This window comes from Crocodylus siamensis, chromosome 8 (assembly GCF_052110815.1).
Source record: "Crocodylus siamensis isolate JL-2025a chromosome 8, ASM5211081v1, whole genome shotgun sequence".
Classification (NCBI taxonomy): domain Eukaryota; kingdom Metazoa; phylum Chordata; order Crocodylia; family Crocodylidae; genus Crocodylus; species Crocodylus siamensis.
In genome coordinates this window covers 59527753-59547012 of record NC_143402.1, presented here as the reverse complement: position 1 = coordinate 59547012, position 19260 = coordinate 59527753, and the positions used below count along the sequence as shown (strand labels likewise).

The following is a 19260-nucleotide window of genomic DNA, read 5'->3' as shown; positions in this document are numbered from 1 at the left end:
CTTCCACTGACTTCAGCTGAGCCAGGATTTTACCAATAGTTTCTGTTTCAATTCTTTTTCTTTTCAGAGGTGCTTTGGACAAAGAATATCTTTACAACGTTAGCTCTGTAATTGTTCAGATCAGCCATTCTCCACTCTTCCTACTCAACCATGATCCTTGTTTCCTAAAAAAAAATGTGGGCAGTTTGGATCAACTCTCTGTTGATTCTCTCTACCATATTTGTTCTAGGGTGGCTGTTGTTTTGGATTCTGCTTATATTATGTTGTGCAAAACAAGCTAATTCTTGAAGCCAAATGCTGATGCTATTCCAGAGAAAGCATCTGTGGAAGTGCAGCCTTTCTGCACGTGTGCCTGGCTGCTCTACTGAGATATGATCACAAGGCAGGGGATCTGGAAATATTTCTGATGTACTGGGCACACTCAGGCTTTGGAGGTTTCACTGGGGAAGCCAACCGGACATGTCAGAACAGCACTGGGAATTGCACCGGAGGTCAGTTGTTCCAGTCAGATGATGCCTTGTTTATGTCCAGATGTCGTTGCAGCCTTTTTGAAGAATGTCAAAGGCCCTCTCTTGTTCCTTCTCCTTCCCCTCCTCTAAGCTGTGTCTGTTTTAAATTTGACATGAGATGTAAGACAGTATCTCAAAAATGTCTGAAAATCCAAGACTGTATTGTCTGAGAAGAAAGGAAAGCTTTGCAGAAGAACACAAACACAGCTTAAATATGGCATGGTGTTCTCAATTTATGCTGGGGACCTAGGCTGAGAAATTATTAACGTGTTGACTTGCACTCCCTTTATTCACAAAGAAGTAAAGGGATTTCCAGGCCTAAGAGGTGGGGGAATGAAATGACCATCTGCCGGAAGTGCAGTTCCAGAAGGACCCAACCCCATCTGAAGAGCTTAAAGTTAGAAAGGAACAAAAATCATACCAGAAGGGAGGTGGGGTGGGAACAATATGCGAAATCGCTGACTTCCCTGAAGTTTTAAGATATCTGTAGCTTAAGTGAATTTTTGGTTTTAATATGATCATATTGAGCTTGCTTGCTTTCTTAAATGTGTAGGCTGGCTTTTGCGATCTGGAGTTTAAGGCTGTGTCACAGCAGAGAGCTAGTATACATGACAAGGGTTCTCAGACTCGAGTGTGAATGGTAACAATTACCCAACTTTCCCTCGAGTCATGTTTTCTCAAATGGAAATGGCTTTCACTCCCACCTTGAAGGCTAATGCCCTGTACTCTAAAATTTTCCTTTCCTTTCATGCACAACAGTCTGTAACACAGTGGTTCTGATTCAGGACACCTTTAAGCAGATGCTTAAGTTTCGCTGGAGCCAAGTTTGTGCTTAACTGCTGAGGTGTTGGGAAGATATCCTGAATTGTAACCAGGAAGAGAAAGAAGTCAGAAATAAGATCTGCTATGAAGATCAGAGAGCAAGATTTTGCCCTAAGCTCAGTTAACATGCAAAGAAACTGAGAAGTGGCACAGACACTGGGACACTTCCAGGGAAAGATACACAGAGGTGCAGGGTAGTCAATGAAGAAAGCAAGCACTGAAAGCTTTAGATAAATAAAGATTAATACAAAACCATAGTGTGGTATTTGCAGTTCTCAGAATTCTGGAGAGTATATATTACACACACATTTCAAAGCATACATCAGGGGAGCACTGGTGGATCTGGAGAGAAAAGGGGATTGCATTTTTTCCAATATTTGGTTTTCTTCCTTGCTAATGACATACAAGGATTATATTTAATTAGAAATAACTTTTAACTAGAGCACATGCAGAAAAGGAAGCACAGGACTGAGGTCCGGTCGTGGCTCCATACCTGTCTTGAAAAAATTAGAACATGTCTAGGTATCAGTGTTGAGCCACAGAAATATTCCATTACAGCCATGGTTCAGCAACCCATCCTTATTCAGGGTATCATATAATCCCCTGCTTAATGTCAAGCAGGTGCTTAAATTCCATTAAAGTTTCTTACATCTGCAAGGGCTATATGAATAGTCATAGGCTGGAGCGTTTTGCTGAAATTGGGACAATGCCTTCTCAATATTGTAAATATAATTTTAAAAATGAAGCTTAGTGCTTTCACTGGAAGGTCTCAAAATGCCTAAGGAAGCCTAAGGTTTTTTTGGTAAATCTGGTATCTTTTATTCGATCAACTAAAAATAGTTGGAAATATTCTTTTTTACAAGCTTTCAGATATACCCTTTGTCAGGCTGAGGAAGCATCTGCAGTTGGTCTGTGCAGATGCTTTCTCAGCCTGACAAAGGGTATTAGTACCTGAAAGCTTGCTAAGAATTTTTCCAGTTATTTGAGTTAGTCTAATAAAAGATATTGGGTTTACCCAAAGAACCTTGTCTGCCTATATCCTTAGACAAACATGGCTACAACCTATATCCCTGTAAAGAAGCCTAACTGAGTTGAAGGATAGGGTCAAGTACAGGGTGGTATTAAATTGGGTGGAGTTGCAGACAAAGGAAGGATGGGATTAAGATTCAAAATGACCTTAATAAACTGGGAAAATGGTCCAAAATTAATAGAATGAAATTAGTGAAGACAAGTGCAAAGTTCTTCACTTTGGACAAAACTAATGCATATACAAATACAGAACAACCTGAGGAATGACAGGCTAGGCTTTAGAACCATGGAAAAGGACCTGGGGGTTATACTGACCCCCAAGACGAATATAAGCCAACAGCATGTGCTTGTTGCAAAGAAAGGCTGATAGCATGCAAGATTAAATAACACAAGTGTCACTTGCAAGTGCAGAGAAGCAATTCTTCTATTCAGCAATGGCAAGGCCTCATTTAGAGTACTGTGTGCAGTTTTGGGCACTGCACTTCAAGAAAGACACAGACAAATTAGAGAAAGTCCAGTGAAGAGTAACAAAAATGATTAGGAGTCTAGGAAACATGATTTGCACTGCATGGGTGTATCCCCATGAGTGCACATGTGCAGGGGCACACATTTTCTATGGGGCAAGTATTTGTGCCACTACTATTTATCCAGTGGCACGCTCCTGCACGTGCACTGTAGCACAGAGCATGGCTCTAGCTGGACAGGCTCCAGTCCCTGGTCATGCACACTACTGCAGTGTGTGCTGCCACACTTTTTTTTAGTGGCGGGGTTTTTTTGACACTGGTATCTCATGGTGTCAAAAAACCTCCATCATGCTGCTAATTAGTGGTGCATGAGTGCACATGCACCACGTGGCTTGGAGCACCTCAAATGACTTTTAAGGTGTCACAAACCACACATGTGTGCTTGTGAGGATGTGTTTGTTCTATAGGGGCAAATATAGAGCCCATCTTTAAGAAAAGAAAGAAGGAAGATCCAGAGAACTACAGATCAGTCAGCCTCACCTCATTCCCTGGGAAAATCATGGATCAGATCCTCAAGGAATCCATTACTAGGCACTGGGAGGAGAAGAAAGTGATTAGGAACAGTCAGCATGGATTCACCAAGGGCAAATCATGGCTGACCAACCTGATTGTCTTCTATGATGAGATGACTGGCTCTGTGGATGTGGGGAGAGCAGTGGATGTGATATACCTTGACTTTATCAAGGCTTTTGATATGGTTTCCCACAACAGTTTTGCAGAAAAGCTATGGAAGTATGGTCTGGATGAATGGACTGTAAGGTGGATAGAAAACTGGCTGGACCGTTGGGCTCAAAGGCTCTATGTCTAGTTGGCAGCCGGTATCAAGTGGAGTGTCTCAGGAGTTGGTCCTGGGGCCAGTTTGGTTCAATGTCTTCATCAACGATATGGAATGTGGCCTAGAGTGCACCTTGGGCAAATCTGTGCATGACACCAAGCTAGGGGCTGTAGTATATACACTGAAAGGTAGGGCTAGGATTCAGAGTGACCTAGACAAATTGGAGGATTGGGCCAAAAGGAATCTCATGAGGTTCAATAAGGACAAGTACAAAGTCCTGCACTTAGAACAGAACAAACCCATGCACCAGTACAGGCTGGGGGCTGACTGGATAAGAAGCAGCTCTGCAGAAAAAGACCTGGGGTTACAGTGGACAAGAAGCCAAATATGAGCCAGCAGTGTGCCCTTGCTGCCAAGAAGTCTAATGGCATATTGGGCTGATTTAGTAAGAGTGCTGCCAGCAGATTGAGGGAAGTAATTATTTCCCTCGATTCTGCACTGGTGAGGTCACATCTGGAGTACTGTGTCCACTTATGGGGTCCCCACTACAGAAGGGATATTGACAAATTGGAGGGAGTCCAGTGAAGGGCAGTGAAAATGGTGAGGGGGCTGGAGAACATGACTTATGAAGAGAGGCTGAGGGAACTGGGATTACTTAGTCTGGAGAAGATAAGACTAAGTGGGGATTTAATAACAGCCTTCAACTACCTGAAGGGTGGTTACCAAGAGGATGGAGATAGACTGTTTTCAGTGGTGGCAGATGACAGAACAAGGAGCAATGGTCTTGAGTTGCAGCAAAGGAAATTTAGGTTAGATATTAGGGAAAACTTTCTCAGGAGGGTAGTAAAGCACTGGGACAGGCTACCCAGAGAGGTTGTGGAATCTCCATCCTTGGAGGTTTTAAAGACCCAGCTAGACAAAGCCTTGGCTGGGATGATCTAGTTGGGGATGATCCTGCTTTGAGCAGGGGGTTGGACTAGATGACCTCTTGAGGTCCCCTTCAACCTTAAATTCTATGATTTTACAATGTATGAGAAAAGGTTGAAAGAACTTGGATGGTTTACTCTAGAGAAGACTGAGGGGGAATTTGATAACAGCCTCCAAATATATGACCAGAGAGGGTTATATGGAGGATGGTGATAGACTATAAAATGTACTCTCATACCACATGCACTTTCCCCCAAAATATTAGCAGTGGAAAATTGGGGTGTGTCTAAAATGAGGAAGCTGATTTCTGCAGGGTCTGGAGTCTTGTGCCACCTGGAGCTAGGGCAGGATTCCTCTTCTCAGCCTCACTCCTCTTCCCACTGGAGGAGGCTTTTACAGTGTTGGACTGCATATAATTAGGCTGCTGATCTGATTGAGGTAATCCTGGAGGTGCTGAAGTAGCAGCATCTCCCATGGGCTAAGATGTGTGAGGATGATGAGAGAATTCCACCCTAATCTACTTGGCTGAGGTCTACAGCTTTTGATGTGGCAATAAGACTGCCCACGTTCCCACCCCCGCCTTTTTTCAAGGAAAGAAACATATTTTTAACCTTCATTCTGCCTTCCCAAAGTAAGACGTGTGCCTTATTTGGGGGGAAAGTGGGACTTATGGTATGCTAATAACTATGGTATTCTATAAGTGACAGGGGCCAGGACAAGAAGCAATGGTCTTAAGTTGTAACTTAGGATGGGCATTAGGAAAACTTTGTCAGTATGAGGAGACTTCAGCATTGAAACAGATTCCCTAGAGAGGTTGATGAATCTCCATCCTTGGAAGTTGTTAAGTGCAGATTAGACAAGCACTTGATAGGCATTACTTACACAGGAATGATCCTGCCTTGGGCAGGTGGTTGAACTAGATGACCTCCTGAGGTCCCTCCCAGGCCAATTTTCTGTCATCTCCATTTTACAAGGGGACCTTAAGGTGAAGTTACCTGCCCACGGCCACACAGTGAATCAGTGTCATAATCTTCCCTTCCAAATAGAAGGTTAAAATATTGGACCCCTGCTAAACCAGATGGGGCAACTGACAACTGATGCCCAGGAAAAAGCCAACCTATTAAATAGGTACTTTGCGTCAGTCTTTCATCAGTCACACGGGATGCCCATGCCTGCTATGGGACAGGGAAATCTGGGTGAGGGGGATCCCCTACCCTCCATCAATGCTGACCTCATGAAGGAACACCTCGAGAAGCTGGATACCTTCAAGTCAGCTGGCCCTGACAACCTGCACCCCAGGGTACTCAAGGAGCTGGCGAGCGTCATAGCCCAGCCCCTGGCATGGATCTTTGAAAACTCCTGGCGCTCTGGTGTAGTGCCCAAAGACTGGAAGAAGGCCAATGTGGTGCCGATATTCAAGAAAGGGAGGAGAGTGGATCCGGCTAACTACAGGCCCATTAGCTTGACTTCTATCCTGGGGAAGATCTTAGAAAAGTTTATTAAGGAGGCCATCCTTGAGGGACTGGCCCAGGCTAACATCCTAAGGGACAGCCAGCACGGGTTTGTTGCGGGTAAGTCTTGTTTGACCAATCTCATTTCCTTCTATGACCAGGTGACCTATCACCTGGACAAGGGAAAAGAGATTGATGTCATATATCTTGACTTCAGAAAAGCTTTTGATCTGGTATCCCATGATCACCTCTTGGCCAAACTGCCCAGTTGTGGCCTTGGCTCCACCACGATCCGCTGGCTGGGAAATTGGCTTCGTGGTCGGACCCAGAGGGTTGTGATTGATGGCAGTCACTCATCATGGTGCCCTGTGACCAGTGGGGTCCCTCAAGGCTCTGTCCTGGGACCCATACTGTTCAACATCTTCATTAACGATGTGGACATTGGAGTCAGGAGTGGACTGGCCAAGTTCACCGATGACACCAAACTTTGGGGCAAAGAAGATAGGCGGGTGATCCAGGCTGACATGGACAAGCTCAGCAAATGGGCAGACGAGGACCTCATGGTGTTTAACACCGAAAAGTGCAAGCTTCTCCACCTTGGGAGGAAAAACCTGCAGCACCCTTATAGGCTCGGCAGTGCTACGTTGGATAGCACTACAGAAGAAAAAGACTTGGGGGTCATCATTGACCACAAGATGAACATGAGCCTGCAATGCGATGCTGCGGCTAGTAAAGCGACCAAAATGCTGGCGTGCATCCATAGATGCTTCTCGAGCAAATCCCGGGACGTCATTCTCCCCTTGTACTCGGCCTTGGTGAGGCTGCAGCTGGAGTACTGCCTCCAGTTTTGGGCTCCAGAATTCAAAAAGGATGTGGAGAAGCTTGAGAGAGTCCAGAGGAGAGCCATGCGCATGATCAGAGGTCAGGAAAACAGATCTTACGATGACAGGCTGAGAGACATGGGACTCTTTAGCCTGGAAAAGCGCAGGCTCAGGGGTGATCTGATGGCCACCTATAAGTTTATCAGGGGTGACCACCAGGATCTGGGGGAACGTCTGTTCACCAGAGCGCCCCAAGGGATGACGGGGTCGAATGGTCACAAACTCCTGCAAGACCGTTTCAGGCTGGACATAAGGAAGAATTTCTTTACTGTCCGAGCCCCCAAGGTCTGGAACAGTCTGCCAGCGGAGGTGGTTCAAGCACCTACATTGAACACCTTCAAGAGTAAATTGGATGCTTATCTTGCTGGGATCCTATGACCCCAGCTGACTTCCTGCCCTTTGGGCAGGGGGCTGGACTCGATGATCTCCCGAGGTCCCTTCCAGCCCTAATGTCTATGAAATCTATGAAATTTGACTGCAAGGCCGTCCTACTGGCTGCACGCAAGGTGTTAATGTGTGGGCCCTGAGCTCTCAATTGGCCATTGCTCCCCCTATTGCTCTGGGGAATCAACGGGGGTCTCCAGGCTCCTCCTTCCTCACTCAGCTTTCATTTCTTGCTCCTGCCCCAGGGAGTGGGGTGGGCAGCTCACAATATCAGGGGAGCCCATGGTGGAGCTGAGGTGGGGACAGCCCATGTGCCTGATGCAAGAGCTGCCCACAGTGCAATGGCTGCTGTGTGCACTGTGCAGCACTGGGCTGCCTGCATGCACAGTGCAGCAGGGGAATGTGGCCCTGGGGGTTCATGGCTCACACTAGTGCAGGCCAGTGCATGCAGGTCCCACTAGTGCAGCCTGGGTGGCATGCAGCTCCCAGCCACTTAGAAGGTGAACAGCCCTGTTGTGCAGAAATGTTGACCTTTCCCAAGTGGCTGTAGTGCTTTAAATAATGATTATACAAATGGATATACCAGTAAACTACATTGGTCTATTGGACCAACTGCATGGCTGGGACAGACTTAGGGTATAAGTAGATATCACTAAATAGATAAGTAGACATTGCTAAATAAAATGTGTCTTGACATAGCTTATCTGCTTTACTGGGTGAAACATATATTGCCTGTTGTTCCAACTGTTGATCCTGTGGGACAACAGGTGACAAGTTCCCTACTTGCAGAGATATACCCCAGGAAAACTCAGAGGTGCATCTCTGTAAGCAGGGGAAAGCCAGTTCTGGTGTGGTCCCATGGCTGAGACTATCAATCAGCTGATTGGTAGTCCCAGCTCTGGGACTGCACTGGAGTGTCAATGCATGCCTGGGCAATCCTAAATGGGGGAACTGTTTTATGATGGCACAGAGGCAAAAGCAGTGCATTCTTCTTCAGGTCTCAGGAAAAAGCAGGCACAGCCAGAGCTAAAAACAGCCTCTACAGGAAGACTGTAAAGATTGGGACTGTATACCTTGAAGAGGCAAAGAGTAAGAGGTGACAGACAAAAAGTATACAAATGGATGACCCAGAGAAGAGAGGTCAGTAGCTTCCATTCACTATTTCATGGATACGGGAACAAGGAAATGGCCAATGAAATTGAAAGGCAGAAACTGAAAAGGAAATATTTCTCCCTACAATGCAGTTATTCTAATGGCCATGAAATATCACCAAGGGCAAGGCTTTGTAGGATTCAGAAAAGGCTTAGCCATTGACATGGCTAACAAGTATTCTCTGAAGGGCTACAGGAGGAAAAGCAGAGCTAGCTCAGGAAGTTTGGTGAAGCTGTGCCCCAGTCCCTCTATGGATCACACTTTTTAGTATCCTTTTTAATGACAGCAAAAAGCAAAGTCCCATTAGAAGGAATAAGCAGGGGAGCCTTGTTTACAACCTGCACTCTTATGTCCAGAAATAAGGATGGAGTAACCTTTGTTTGAAACAAATGTTTAGTTGTCGTTATGGTGTTCCCTTTTGATCTCAAGGACCCCATAGCTCCATCTTCAAAGAGCATTAGAGTTGGCTCTGGGCAGAGTTGGCTCAGGCTTGTTGACACCTGGCTAGGGTGATCATCTCAACACAATAAACAAAACTGTAACTTCATCTGTAAGGCCTTCCAGTTCATCCATTAGCAGGTGCAAAAATCTGCAGGTGTGTTTGCAACCTGGTGAAGGTTGCCATGTGAAAAGTTCAACCTAGGCTCCCCACAGGTTTGGAAATTTGGTGCTGGGGGAGCAGCGAGACCATTAATTGCTACTCTTCTGCTGCCAAATTTCCAGATGTGTGGGGGGTCCTGCAGGCTAGATGGTATGGTTATGCGTGCTAGATCCTCGGTCTGCAGTGGATCTGGTACACAGGCAGATTTGCCATACAGAGTCAGGCCAGATCCAGCATGTGGGGTCAGGCTGTCATGGCCAGAACTGAAGTGTGGGATTTGGTCTCTGCAAAGCCAGATGCAGCATAGAGGATTGGGACACACACAGGTTCAGGCAACATGCAGGATTGGACCAGAGTGGCTAGATTCAGTGTGCGTAATCAGGCCAGTGTAAAGATATATTCAGCATGTAGAATTGGGATGGTATATGGCTGGATGTGGTGCATGGGATCAGACTTGTGCTGCCAGATTCAGTGTGCAGGATCAGACCAGTGCACAGGATCACATCCATGCACCAACTCCCAAGGTGCATGAAGGTATAATGGAAGTTATGGTTCTGTACACACAGACAGCGTGATTGCAAATGGCAGTTGTGGAAAGCATTTGGTGTTTTGGCCCAATCTTTCTCAAAAAAAAAAAAAAAGCAGGTCCTACGCGTATATGACTGTGTCTAGATGTGCAGGGGCATGCGCCTACAGTGGCACAAATAGTAGTAGCACAAATTTGTGCAGCTACTTTGTGCCGCAGTACACACCCCTGCATATGTGCTTTATTGTGGGACACTGTCCTGCTTTGGACAAACTGCCCTTGCTTCACTGCACCCAGCTCCCGGTCTGCTGGAGCAGCCAGGGCACAAATGGAGTAGTGGAGACACTGGCCAGCAGCCAGAGCATCTCCCTGGAAGACCAAGCCTCAGTTTTTTCTGGTGCATGCTATTGTAACATTTGCTGCACTGCTTTTTTTCCAGGGTTTTTTTTTTTGCTCCTCAGAAATCTTGGTAGCAAATTTTGCCCTTGTGCTGCACATTTGCAGCACAGGGCACATTTTAATGTTCCGTGCATGCAGTTTGTGGCACCACAAAGAAGTTTGTGACACCCTAAATCCCACATGTCTGCATGTGGGGATACAGCCTATGAGTTTAAGCCACTAAATACACAAGTTTGCATAGGCTGTGTAATAATTTGCCAATCATGATTTTAAATTATTTTGGAAGTCTGTGTAGATATTGATCCAAAATTGTACGGTGGAGGGGGAAGATTCATTTTCTTCATGAATTTTTTGGTTCTGCATTAGGTGATCTAACTTTCACATATACCAATTCTGCCTCTCCTCATTAGGTTTACATTGGCAGTCTTAGTGCAAGTGTATTCATGGCTAATATCATTTGTCATCTTTTCATCAAAAGCATGTAAATCCTTTCTCCAAAGTGCAGAACTGTTTTATTGCAACAATATAAAACCCTTCAGGATCTCTGTTTCAATATAATTACATTAGTACTGAAAGTCTGGTAAATATCAGGATTGAATTTAATCAAAAGTGCTAGTGAAATCCATTCTATTTATAACAGCTCATGATAGAAGGGGTTTGCATGGGACAGAGATGTGGAATTTCACTTGCAACATCATTCAGAGTTGGTGGTGAAAAGGAAATCAAAATATACACAAAACTTTATCTCTAAGGAAAGCACAGTTTTTATTCTCGTTTTAGGGCCCAATCTTGATCCCACTAATAACAATGAGAGACTGAAAACACAATTCCTCGTGGTCCCAAATCTTAAAAGGTTAGTTAGTAATATTCCAGCTGTCACATGTGTTGATAGATTTCACTAAAAATGCAATTTTAGAGTAGTTTTACTGATGCATAGGTTATCCCAAAATAGGTTGTCACCAGATTTCTCAGGGATATTGGTATAAGCCCAAATAGTTAAGAAATGAACCACAGTTCTTAGTTCAGCTGCTAAAACAAGGAGCATTGTATTCAGTTATGGTTCACCTGTAGGTCACTGGAAATGCTCCTGTTGATTTCAGTGGGTTTTGGATCACCACTACAGTCAGAACCCCTCACTCCATTCACGAGATGCCAAAGTCATTCTAGAATTATTACAATCTACCTGCGCGGTCTGATCTCTAGACCTGAGAGGCACTAAGGCCCTTCTTGAATCAGTCATCTCTCATTTTGTCCAGCCACCCACTATCAGATGTAATTCTTCTTCTTTTGCTTCCAGTGTATGCCCTGGTAGGCCTTGGCATCATTCCAGTGCTGCCACTTCATGCAATATTGCTTCTCAATCTGTCATCAGCTCCTCTGCATGTGGTTCTCAGCCAAATGGCAATGTGTAGCTGAGCATGCTGCTAGTCTAGCAAAAGTTTTCTATGTGCCTTCATGCCATTTTCTAGCTGTTGCCTGGATCTGAGACACCCTCTGAATCCACCAAAAACCTTCTTTCTGAGAAGGTAACAGGAAGGAGGCAAATGTACAGTAAACATAATAGCAAAAGTGGACACTGTCAAGTTAGAAGTAATTTGTAAAGTCCCCAAGCAGGGACACATTTCCTTACCTGTATTCCAAAGACCACACGGAATTTTTTTAAAATAAAATATTCTTTTTTAAATGGATGCATTTTTCATTATCTTTTTTTTGTCCTTTTTTAAAAATGATCTTGCAGTCTGGGCAGGAGTCAATTTCATTGGTCAATTTAATTTTCTGTTCACAATTTATTTCACAAGCTTATGCTGCATGTTTTTGGTTCCTGCCATAGCAGGGACATGTTAAAAGCACTTAAAATGTTTTCACTGAAATTATAAAGGTGAACATATCATACCATATTATAACATATATTTTTACTGAAATTATAAATGTCAGGTTTGCCATATAAAAATTGAGGACAAAAATGCACAAAAATGTAACTACTGATAACACTATTTTATTCATTCAACATTCACTATTACCATGCTATTAGAGGTATTATTAAGAAATACAACTCAATGATAATATGGAGTGAAACATGAAAAAAACAAGGATGAGGAAAAGTGGTTTAGCTAAATGTGTCTGTTAGGCTGAATTAATGAAGCTGAATTATTACATAGAAGCATCTTCAACAGAACCGTCATAGCACATTTGTTATGAGTTCACACCAGCCAACATATGCTTGCTTGCAAGATGTTGCTGCATGCTTGCTTAATAGCATCAATTTTATGTTTACTAGACATTTGTATTTGATTAAATGCATTCATCTAAATGTGTTAAAAGTAAAAAAGTGAGTGCAGCAGTGCAATGGTTGAAAGAATCAAGTCTTATAGAGAAGCACAGTCTGCTCTATGAGATGAAACACAAGTCATCTGTAAGGATGATGGCAGATGTAATAGGACAGTTAATTTCTTAATTCTAAATGTATTCAGTTCACATGAGATTCTGGAAAACCTGGCCTAGGTTATCCCAGGTTGACAGATGGTTTGGTGAGATGATAAATTAACATTGTTATCAATGGAGAAATGGCTACAATGGTTAGATGGTAGCTATTTGTATGTTTCTTTTATTTTAGAGCGTATATTGAAATAGCCCCAAGGCTGATAAAAAAAACAATTGGGAAAACTAAAACCCTGTATACTGTAAATAGTTCTCCAGAAAACTATGTTGCAATGACCTCCTTTTGCTGCAAGAAACTTTATTTCATCTGTGTTTATATAGGACAATAGATTACACTGACAATAAACCATTCCAAGTACTGTGAATTGGACTGAACAGCTGGAGTGTTGGGAGCTTCTCATTCATTAGCATATTTACATCCCTTTAAATCTATTAGCTCCAATGACCACCTTTTTGTCTTAATAGGGCAGATAGGGAAATACATTCAAATATGTTGATCTCATATTTCAAGAGCAAGAACAGTTCAAGAGTATACTAAATCAACAAAAACATGCTTGCAAAGTGAACTTAGTAAATGACAGATCTTTTCACAAAGGTACTGCAAAATATTTGGAAGATCAATAAGTGTGATTCCCAGTGGGCAGCTAACCTGCCAAAAGTCACACAGTGAGTTAGTGGAAGAGAAAGGGTGAGAACACAGGTCTCCTTCCTTCCAAACCTGTGCACTAACCATTAGATAAATCTTCCCCAGTATGACTTTTATTGCCATGCTAAAGGGAGCACAAGATACATGCACTAGTACAGTGGAGATGCAGGGGGATAATGCTGTCCCTCTGCACAACAATGAAGTTCACCTTTAATGCTTGTAGAAGTTGCTAGTTTGGCAGGCATAAAAATGGTAAATCAATAGCAGTGGGACATTGCTCGATCAATTCTCCCCTGACTTGGAGAAGCCCTCTGCGGGCTATAAAAAGCCAAAGTAGTTGTCATAGCAATTTCAACCTGTAGGCAAAAAATATTAGCTAGATGGAAGTTAAAAGATACTGATTCTGTCTTGTCGACACTGTCCTGCACTGGGGTCTAATCCTGCAGTGGGCGAGTTTGAGATTCTGTGTTGTCAAGGCACCTTTGCATGGGTGAGTGTCATTATTACATACCTGTTCAAACAAGAGTCCAAGACCATGCTTATGGGATTTTTTAAACCCAAACTTGATTTTTTGGGGGGTTCAAAACCAATAAAAGATGGATAAAAAGCCCTAGACTCCTGAGCAGGGTAGGAATGTGTGCAATGTACATAAAATAATTCTTCTAGATATGAAGGGTCAAACACCCTCATGAAAAAACTCATGGTGCAAAGGAGTTTCCTAGTAAGTGTGAATGCCCCTGCTGTCCCTTCTTGCAGCCTGTGTTGCAAAGGAGCATTGGAAGTTTGCACAGAACGAAGTGTGGCTGCTGTGCTCTAGTGATTTTAGGCTCCCTCATACCTGAGGGTGAAAGATGAATGCATGGTGGCTCACCTGTTCATGCTTCTTTGTATTCTTTGATAACTGCAAAGTTTGCTAGCAAGCCTACACTTGCTGATGCTGCATGAGGTTGGGGGGGTTTACACCCTCTTCTGTGTCAGTGCAGAAACCGACATCAATCATCATTCCCTTTCCTCCTGGTAGCCAATCATAGCAGGCAGAGCTCCCCCACTTCTTTCAAGGGGTGATAAAAGTTATCAGGTATGGGGAAAGAGACCTTAGGTTCACAAGAGGGGAAAGGAAGAAACCAAAAACATGTCAGGATGGCTCGGTTCCTACCTTCTCTGTCTCCTCTTGTAAATTATTCATGAGATCCTCTCTACTCCTCCTTTACCCTGCAACCACAGGCATGGGGACAAGGGGTCTGGATCCTCCAGCCAGGTCTACCTCCCTACATGGAAGGGGGAGAACGATCCTAAGAGTGGCAAGGATGGCAGAGTTGGAGCTGCCAGACAGAGGCAGAACTGGGGCTAGACAACAGGGCAGATATGAGGATAGGGGCTACAGAATTTGTTAACTGCAAAATGCAGATCAGAGGCTGTGACTCTCAGTTATGCTAAGGTCTCTTTATACTTTGGCAGTGCTTTTTTGTTGGTGTAAGTATCAAATCCACAGTTGCAGCCTGTCACAGGGGCACTCAGGTGCCCTGTTCCTAAGATGGGAGAAGGCCAGCTGCCACTCTCCAGGGGCAGCTCAGGTGCCGGTTGCTGGGGCAACTGGGTTGGTTATGTGACCAGAACCGGGCAGGGCCGGGCCTTTATAAACAGCCCAGGCCGAAGCCTAGCCAGCAGTTCCCTTCTGGCAGCCTGAGGGGCAGGAGCTCTGCAGCAGAGCAGAGCAGAGCAGATGGTTGCAGCCTGACCACCCAAGCCGCTACAGCATGGTAAGGGTGGAGAGACCCCGGGCTGGGAGGCCATTGCAAGAGAGCCAAGTGAGCGTAGACCCTACGTTATAAGCCAAGAGGCTTCTTGTTGTTGTGTTACAGCCGTTTGGCTTTTGGTTCTGTTCTTGTTACTGTTAGACCGGCGGACCGGGTGAGGCTGTAGGGGTGCAAGAAGGCCTCACAGGAGCTCCCCAGTAATCTGGGGGTTCCTGGTGCCCAGTGGGGCACAGCTGTTTGCGCCGGTGGGGGCCGGTGTTGACCCCGGCCCTGTGGGGCGATAAGTGGAGAAGCCCCAGTAAGGCGAAAGACCCTGGCGGTGTTCCACGGGGCCAGGCATGGCCACGGCCGCCTGAGCCCCAACTGGGGGTAGGACTGGAAAAGGGTCCCTGAGGGGCTCCACAGTGGTGGGGACTCCGAAGGGCCAAAGGGGCCAGGTAAGGCTTAGGCCGCCTGAGCCCCATTGGGAATTGATAGAAACCCCAGCAGGGGTGCGGACTGGAAAGGGTCCCGGAGGGGCTCCACAGTAGTGGGGACCCCGAAGGGTCAAAGGGGCCAGGTAAGGCTCAAGCCACCTGAGCCCAACTGGCAAGAGTATGGTCAGTAAGCTGGAGAAGGCTAATAAATATAGGGGCGCTGGTTGCGTGACAAGCCCCAGGGGCGCCAGACAAAGGGCGCTGATTGCATGACAAGCCCTGGGGGGCGCCGGGCAGGGCGCGGAAAAGGAAAAGGACCTGATAATGTCCGGAAGAGCAGCAAGGTTTGGGGCGTGCTAAAGGGGAGGTAGGAGGCACGCATAGCCTATAGGGCTGGGGGTGCACCAGGTCACCCCATACGGAATGGGGAATAGTACAAGCATAGGACAGTGTCCAGGGCGATAAGTGGCAGCCTCCCTTATAGAACCATATACCAACAAGACGTGGCGGGCGAGAAAAGAGGGTGCTGGATCACCCTAATTGGGCACGGCAGGGGGCGCTAGTGGGATCACAGGCGCTCCTGCGCCCCACTCCGTGACACAGCCCAATTAGTGTCAGAATGGTGTAAAAGGCCTGAGTGTTAATGAAAATAACATCTGAAGTATGTGGCCACAAGTGAAACAAGGTTTATACATGCTCTTTTGATCCAAATACGGATGAAACACTCTTTCCCTTTTTCTCTGTTTTTCTGCACTTGTTTTTCCCCTCCTATTTTCATTAGGAAAGACACCATATGATCAGAATTTTCCTTTGTTTGTTTCCATCTAACACATTTATTACTTAGTCTGGGACTAAGTGCCTTGAAATAAAAAATATGAACTGAATTGCAAACCATATCCACTCAGATCATTAAGGGCAAGGCACGGCTATGCTCCACAAATAATTTACCAATCACTTCAGTTACTTCTCTTGGGGCCATTGAGCAGCTTGAAAAATATTAAAAGGTTTCTAGTCCAAGTTGCTTTCCCACCCTAGGCTGGATTTTTTTTCTGGTCTTCCTTTTTTCCCTGCCTTTGCTGTGTCCAGGTAATGATGTTGAACTACTTTCCCCTCTTTGAAGGCCACTCCTGTTCAAAAAGTTGGACTGCTTTCAAGGCCACTCTCATTCCACCTGTAGTCTCCTCTGCCAAAATCCCAGAAATTCTTGATGGCAGGGTCATTTGAAAAAATTCCATTATAACTGTTTTGCAATGGAAAATTGCGTTTTTGATTAAACAATTGTCCTTTGGTATAAGTTTATGCTTTCCACAGGAAAAAAAAAATGAGGTTTTTGTAAAAAGAAAAGCAAAGAAAAGAAAAAAGGAGAGGGGAAAAAAAAGGAAACTTTTCAGCCAAAACTAAGCAACTTCCATATGTGGCCCAAAAATATATATTTTTTTATCAAATGTTTCATTTTTTTTCAACAAGAAGTTGAAACGATCTGCAAGGAAAATCCCAGCATTTTCTCTGCATCTCTACTAACTAGCCTCTGCTGACTGCCCATGTATTTTGCTGAGATGACTGGGGTGGCTTATGTCTATAATGCATTTTTCTCTCAATAGTGAAGCTGAGAACTAAAACAAGACCAAATTTTACACGATTGATCTTACCCTGTTTTGTATAAACGCAAATGAAAAGGGGAAAGCAGAACATGAGGTGCTGAGGAGTCTTATCCAACAACAATGAGAACATGTTGTGTGGTAACCGACCCAGACCTACTAGCCAAGTAAATCCTGAGAGGATGAGAATCCACTTGGACCCAAGTCTCCTTGGACGTGCTGAGTTCTCACATATACCTTGCTCCCCTTCACTTGGCACCCTAAAGATTTTACTGTTCCTGTACTTCCCCTACTGCATGTAGCCACAATTCTTTACAACAGAGAAAAGTCATCTACAAGTTTTGCTACTGATACTCATCTCTGGATCTCAACAAAAAAAATTCAAAAGCAAACTGAAGGACACTTGAATACACGCTGCTGGTGTGGGGGCACAATAATTATTCCTGTCTGTGAACAGCTGGAGTAGTACCATTTTAGGAGAGAATTCAGCAGAACTCCCTATAACCACTGTGAACCCCTTGCATTTTGTCTTATACCCTGTACCCCCATGCTTGTTTTACTTCCATAGATGAAGAAAATTAAAACATCTGGACAACTAAACTGGTTCACTATGCCTCGACAGATCTCCACCCCCACTTTTTTTTTGTTATTATTTTGTCCAGAGGAGAAAAGCTGTTTGTACATGGATTGAATGTTCTCTTGTACTTTCCCCCCCTAATGCTTGAGATCTGTTTGTGTATGGGAGATATATGTCCATATGTGTTCGTCAGAGGAATAACCTTTCTTCTCCCAGATGCTAAGCCTGTTGAATGGAGACCACTGTTTGCTGGTATGCACACCTGTGAGAAGAGAGGGAAGCAGAGATTTGCTTTTTAATGTGAGAGCCCCATTTGCTAATCTGAATAACCCTGGCACTCTGTTCACACTTTTGTCTTTCTTCTCCTTTGTCTGAGTTTTCTTTTCCATCTCTCTCTCTTTGCTTGCCTGGCCACGTGTGTTCTGAATAGCAGCTCAAAATGACTGAACAGTTGTGAGAGGTGTGTGTGTACGCGCACCTGTGCACGAATGCACATGGCTGCTGGTTAGACCGTAACAATGAATAAACAATTTTTTTTTTTTAAGAGGGTCAGACTTTTCAGTTTTCTAACTCTGCAACTGATTTCAAATAAGACAGATTTTATTACATGCTAATCAGACAGTTGTGGCTTTATACTTTCTGAATGGCAGGTACAAGAGACTGATCTCTTAAAAAAAAATCTGACCCTAAAACATCTTCTTTAAACTTATACTGAAAAATATCTCAGTCTCCATCCAAATGCCCAACTCTGGGCAGGTCTCATGACTGGCTATGAGGAATGAGGCAAGGAAGGAAAGAAAGGGTTAGAAGGTAAGGGTGTACTTTTTTGGTAGTCTTTTTGACAGGGTACAGTGAAAATAACCTGTTAAACTTGATATGAATACAGCAAACAGGAAGGCAACTGAAGAAAGATCCTTACAGTATCCCAGCCCTTCCCCCAGCCCCTTTCACTGTGTACCTTTGCATGCTTTCCTGTGAGATATTGGCTTGCTCAGGTCCCGATAGAAGCCCTCCTTGCAGTAATGGCAGTGGCGGCCTGCTGTGTTGTGTCGACAGTTCAGGCAAACCCCTCCACTCTTGCGGCCTGAAAGCTTGTAGAGCTCCATATTAAAGCGGCACCTCCGTGCATGAAGATTGCAGTTACAAGCTGTGGAAAAGGAGACAAAAGCAGAAACATTGCCCCTTGTGGTAAATGGTTTCATGAGACAACGTAAAGCCACACCCCAACCTGTTACTCTCGGTCCTTTTTACTCCTGATCATAGTGAAAGTAGCTTCCAACATGTCACGCACCAAGTTTGAGGATAAGGGTGATGCTGGCCCACAAGAAATTTTGAGGGAGAATAAGAATCAGTTGGTCTAAGGAGTTTGAAAACTACTGTTATATATTTTTCACTGTACAGTACTAGATACAGAATATGTCAAGTGCACCCTTCCTGGGAGAGTCCAATTCACCATAGGTTTTTGGTGCATTTCTAAGCTAAGACTCCTTGCAACTCCATCCCCATTTTAAGCATTAGAAATGGGTTCTTCTCTTCAATATGCACTTTCACACACATACACTGTTACACCCACTTGGCACAGCTGTGACTGTGGCCTAAGTAAGGATTTAATTTAGTTCTCTTAAATATTCTTCCCTACTATTCCTTTGATGGTTTGGTGCCCAGAGCATTATTGAGCACTTCATATCTATCACTCAAAACAAGACAACCTAAATACGCTCTCCTCATCGCTATCCATGACCAGAGGTAATTTGACATGTACCCTTTCTTCTGCCTGATTTCCAATGAACATTTGTACCTTGTAGACTAACTAAATTAGAGATGCATAGCATAAACTTTTGTAAGTC

The 19260-nt window shown here is 44.4% G+C and overlaps 1 protein-coding gene across 3 annotated transcripts in view; it reads right to left on the bottom strand.

The window, feature by feature from the left end:
• LOC149858820 (netrin-1) overlaps positions 1-19260 on the bottom strand; it is a 246650-nt gene that overhangs the window by 100094 nt on the left and 127296 nt on the right. For all 3 annotated transcript variants that reach the window (XM_090060557.1, XM_090060556.1, XM_090060558.1), the window contains one exon: positions 18372-18560. In XM_090060557.1, the coding sequence (XP_089916683.1) occupies positions 18372-18560 (189 nt within the window). The remainder of the gene's footprint in view (positions 1-18371; positions 18561-19260) is intronic.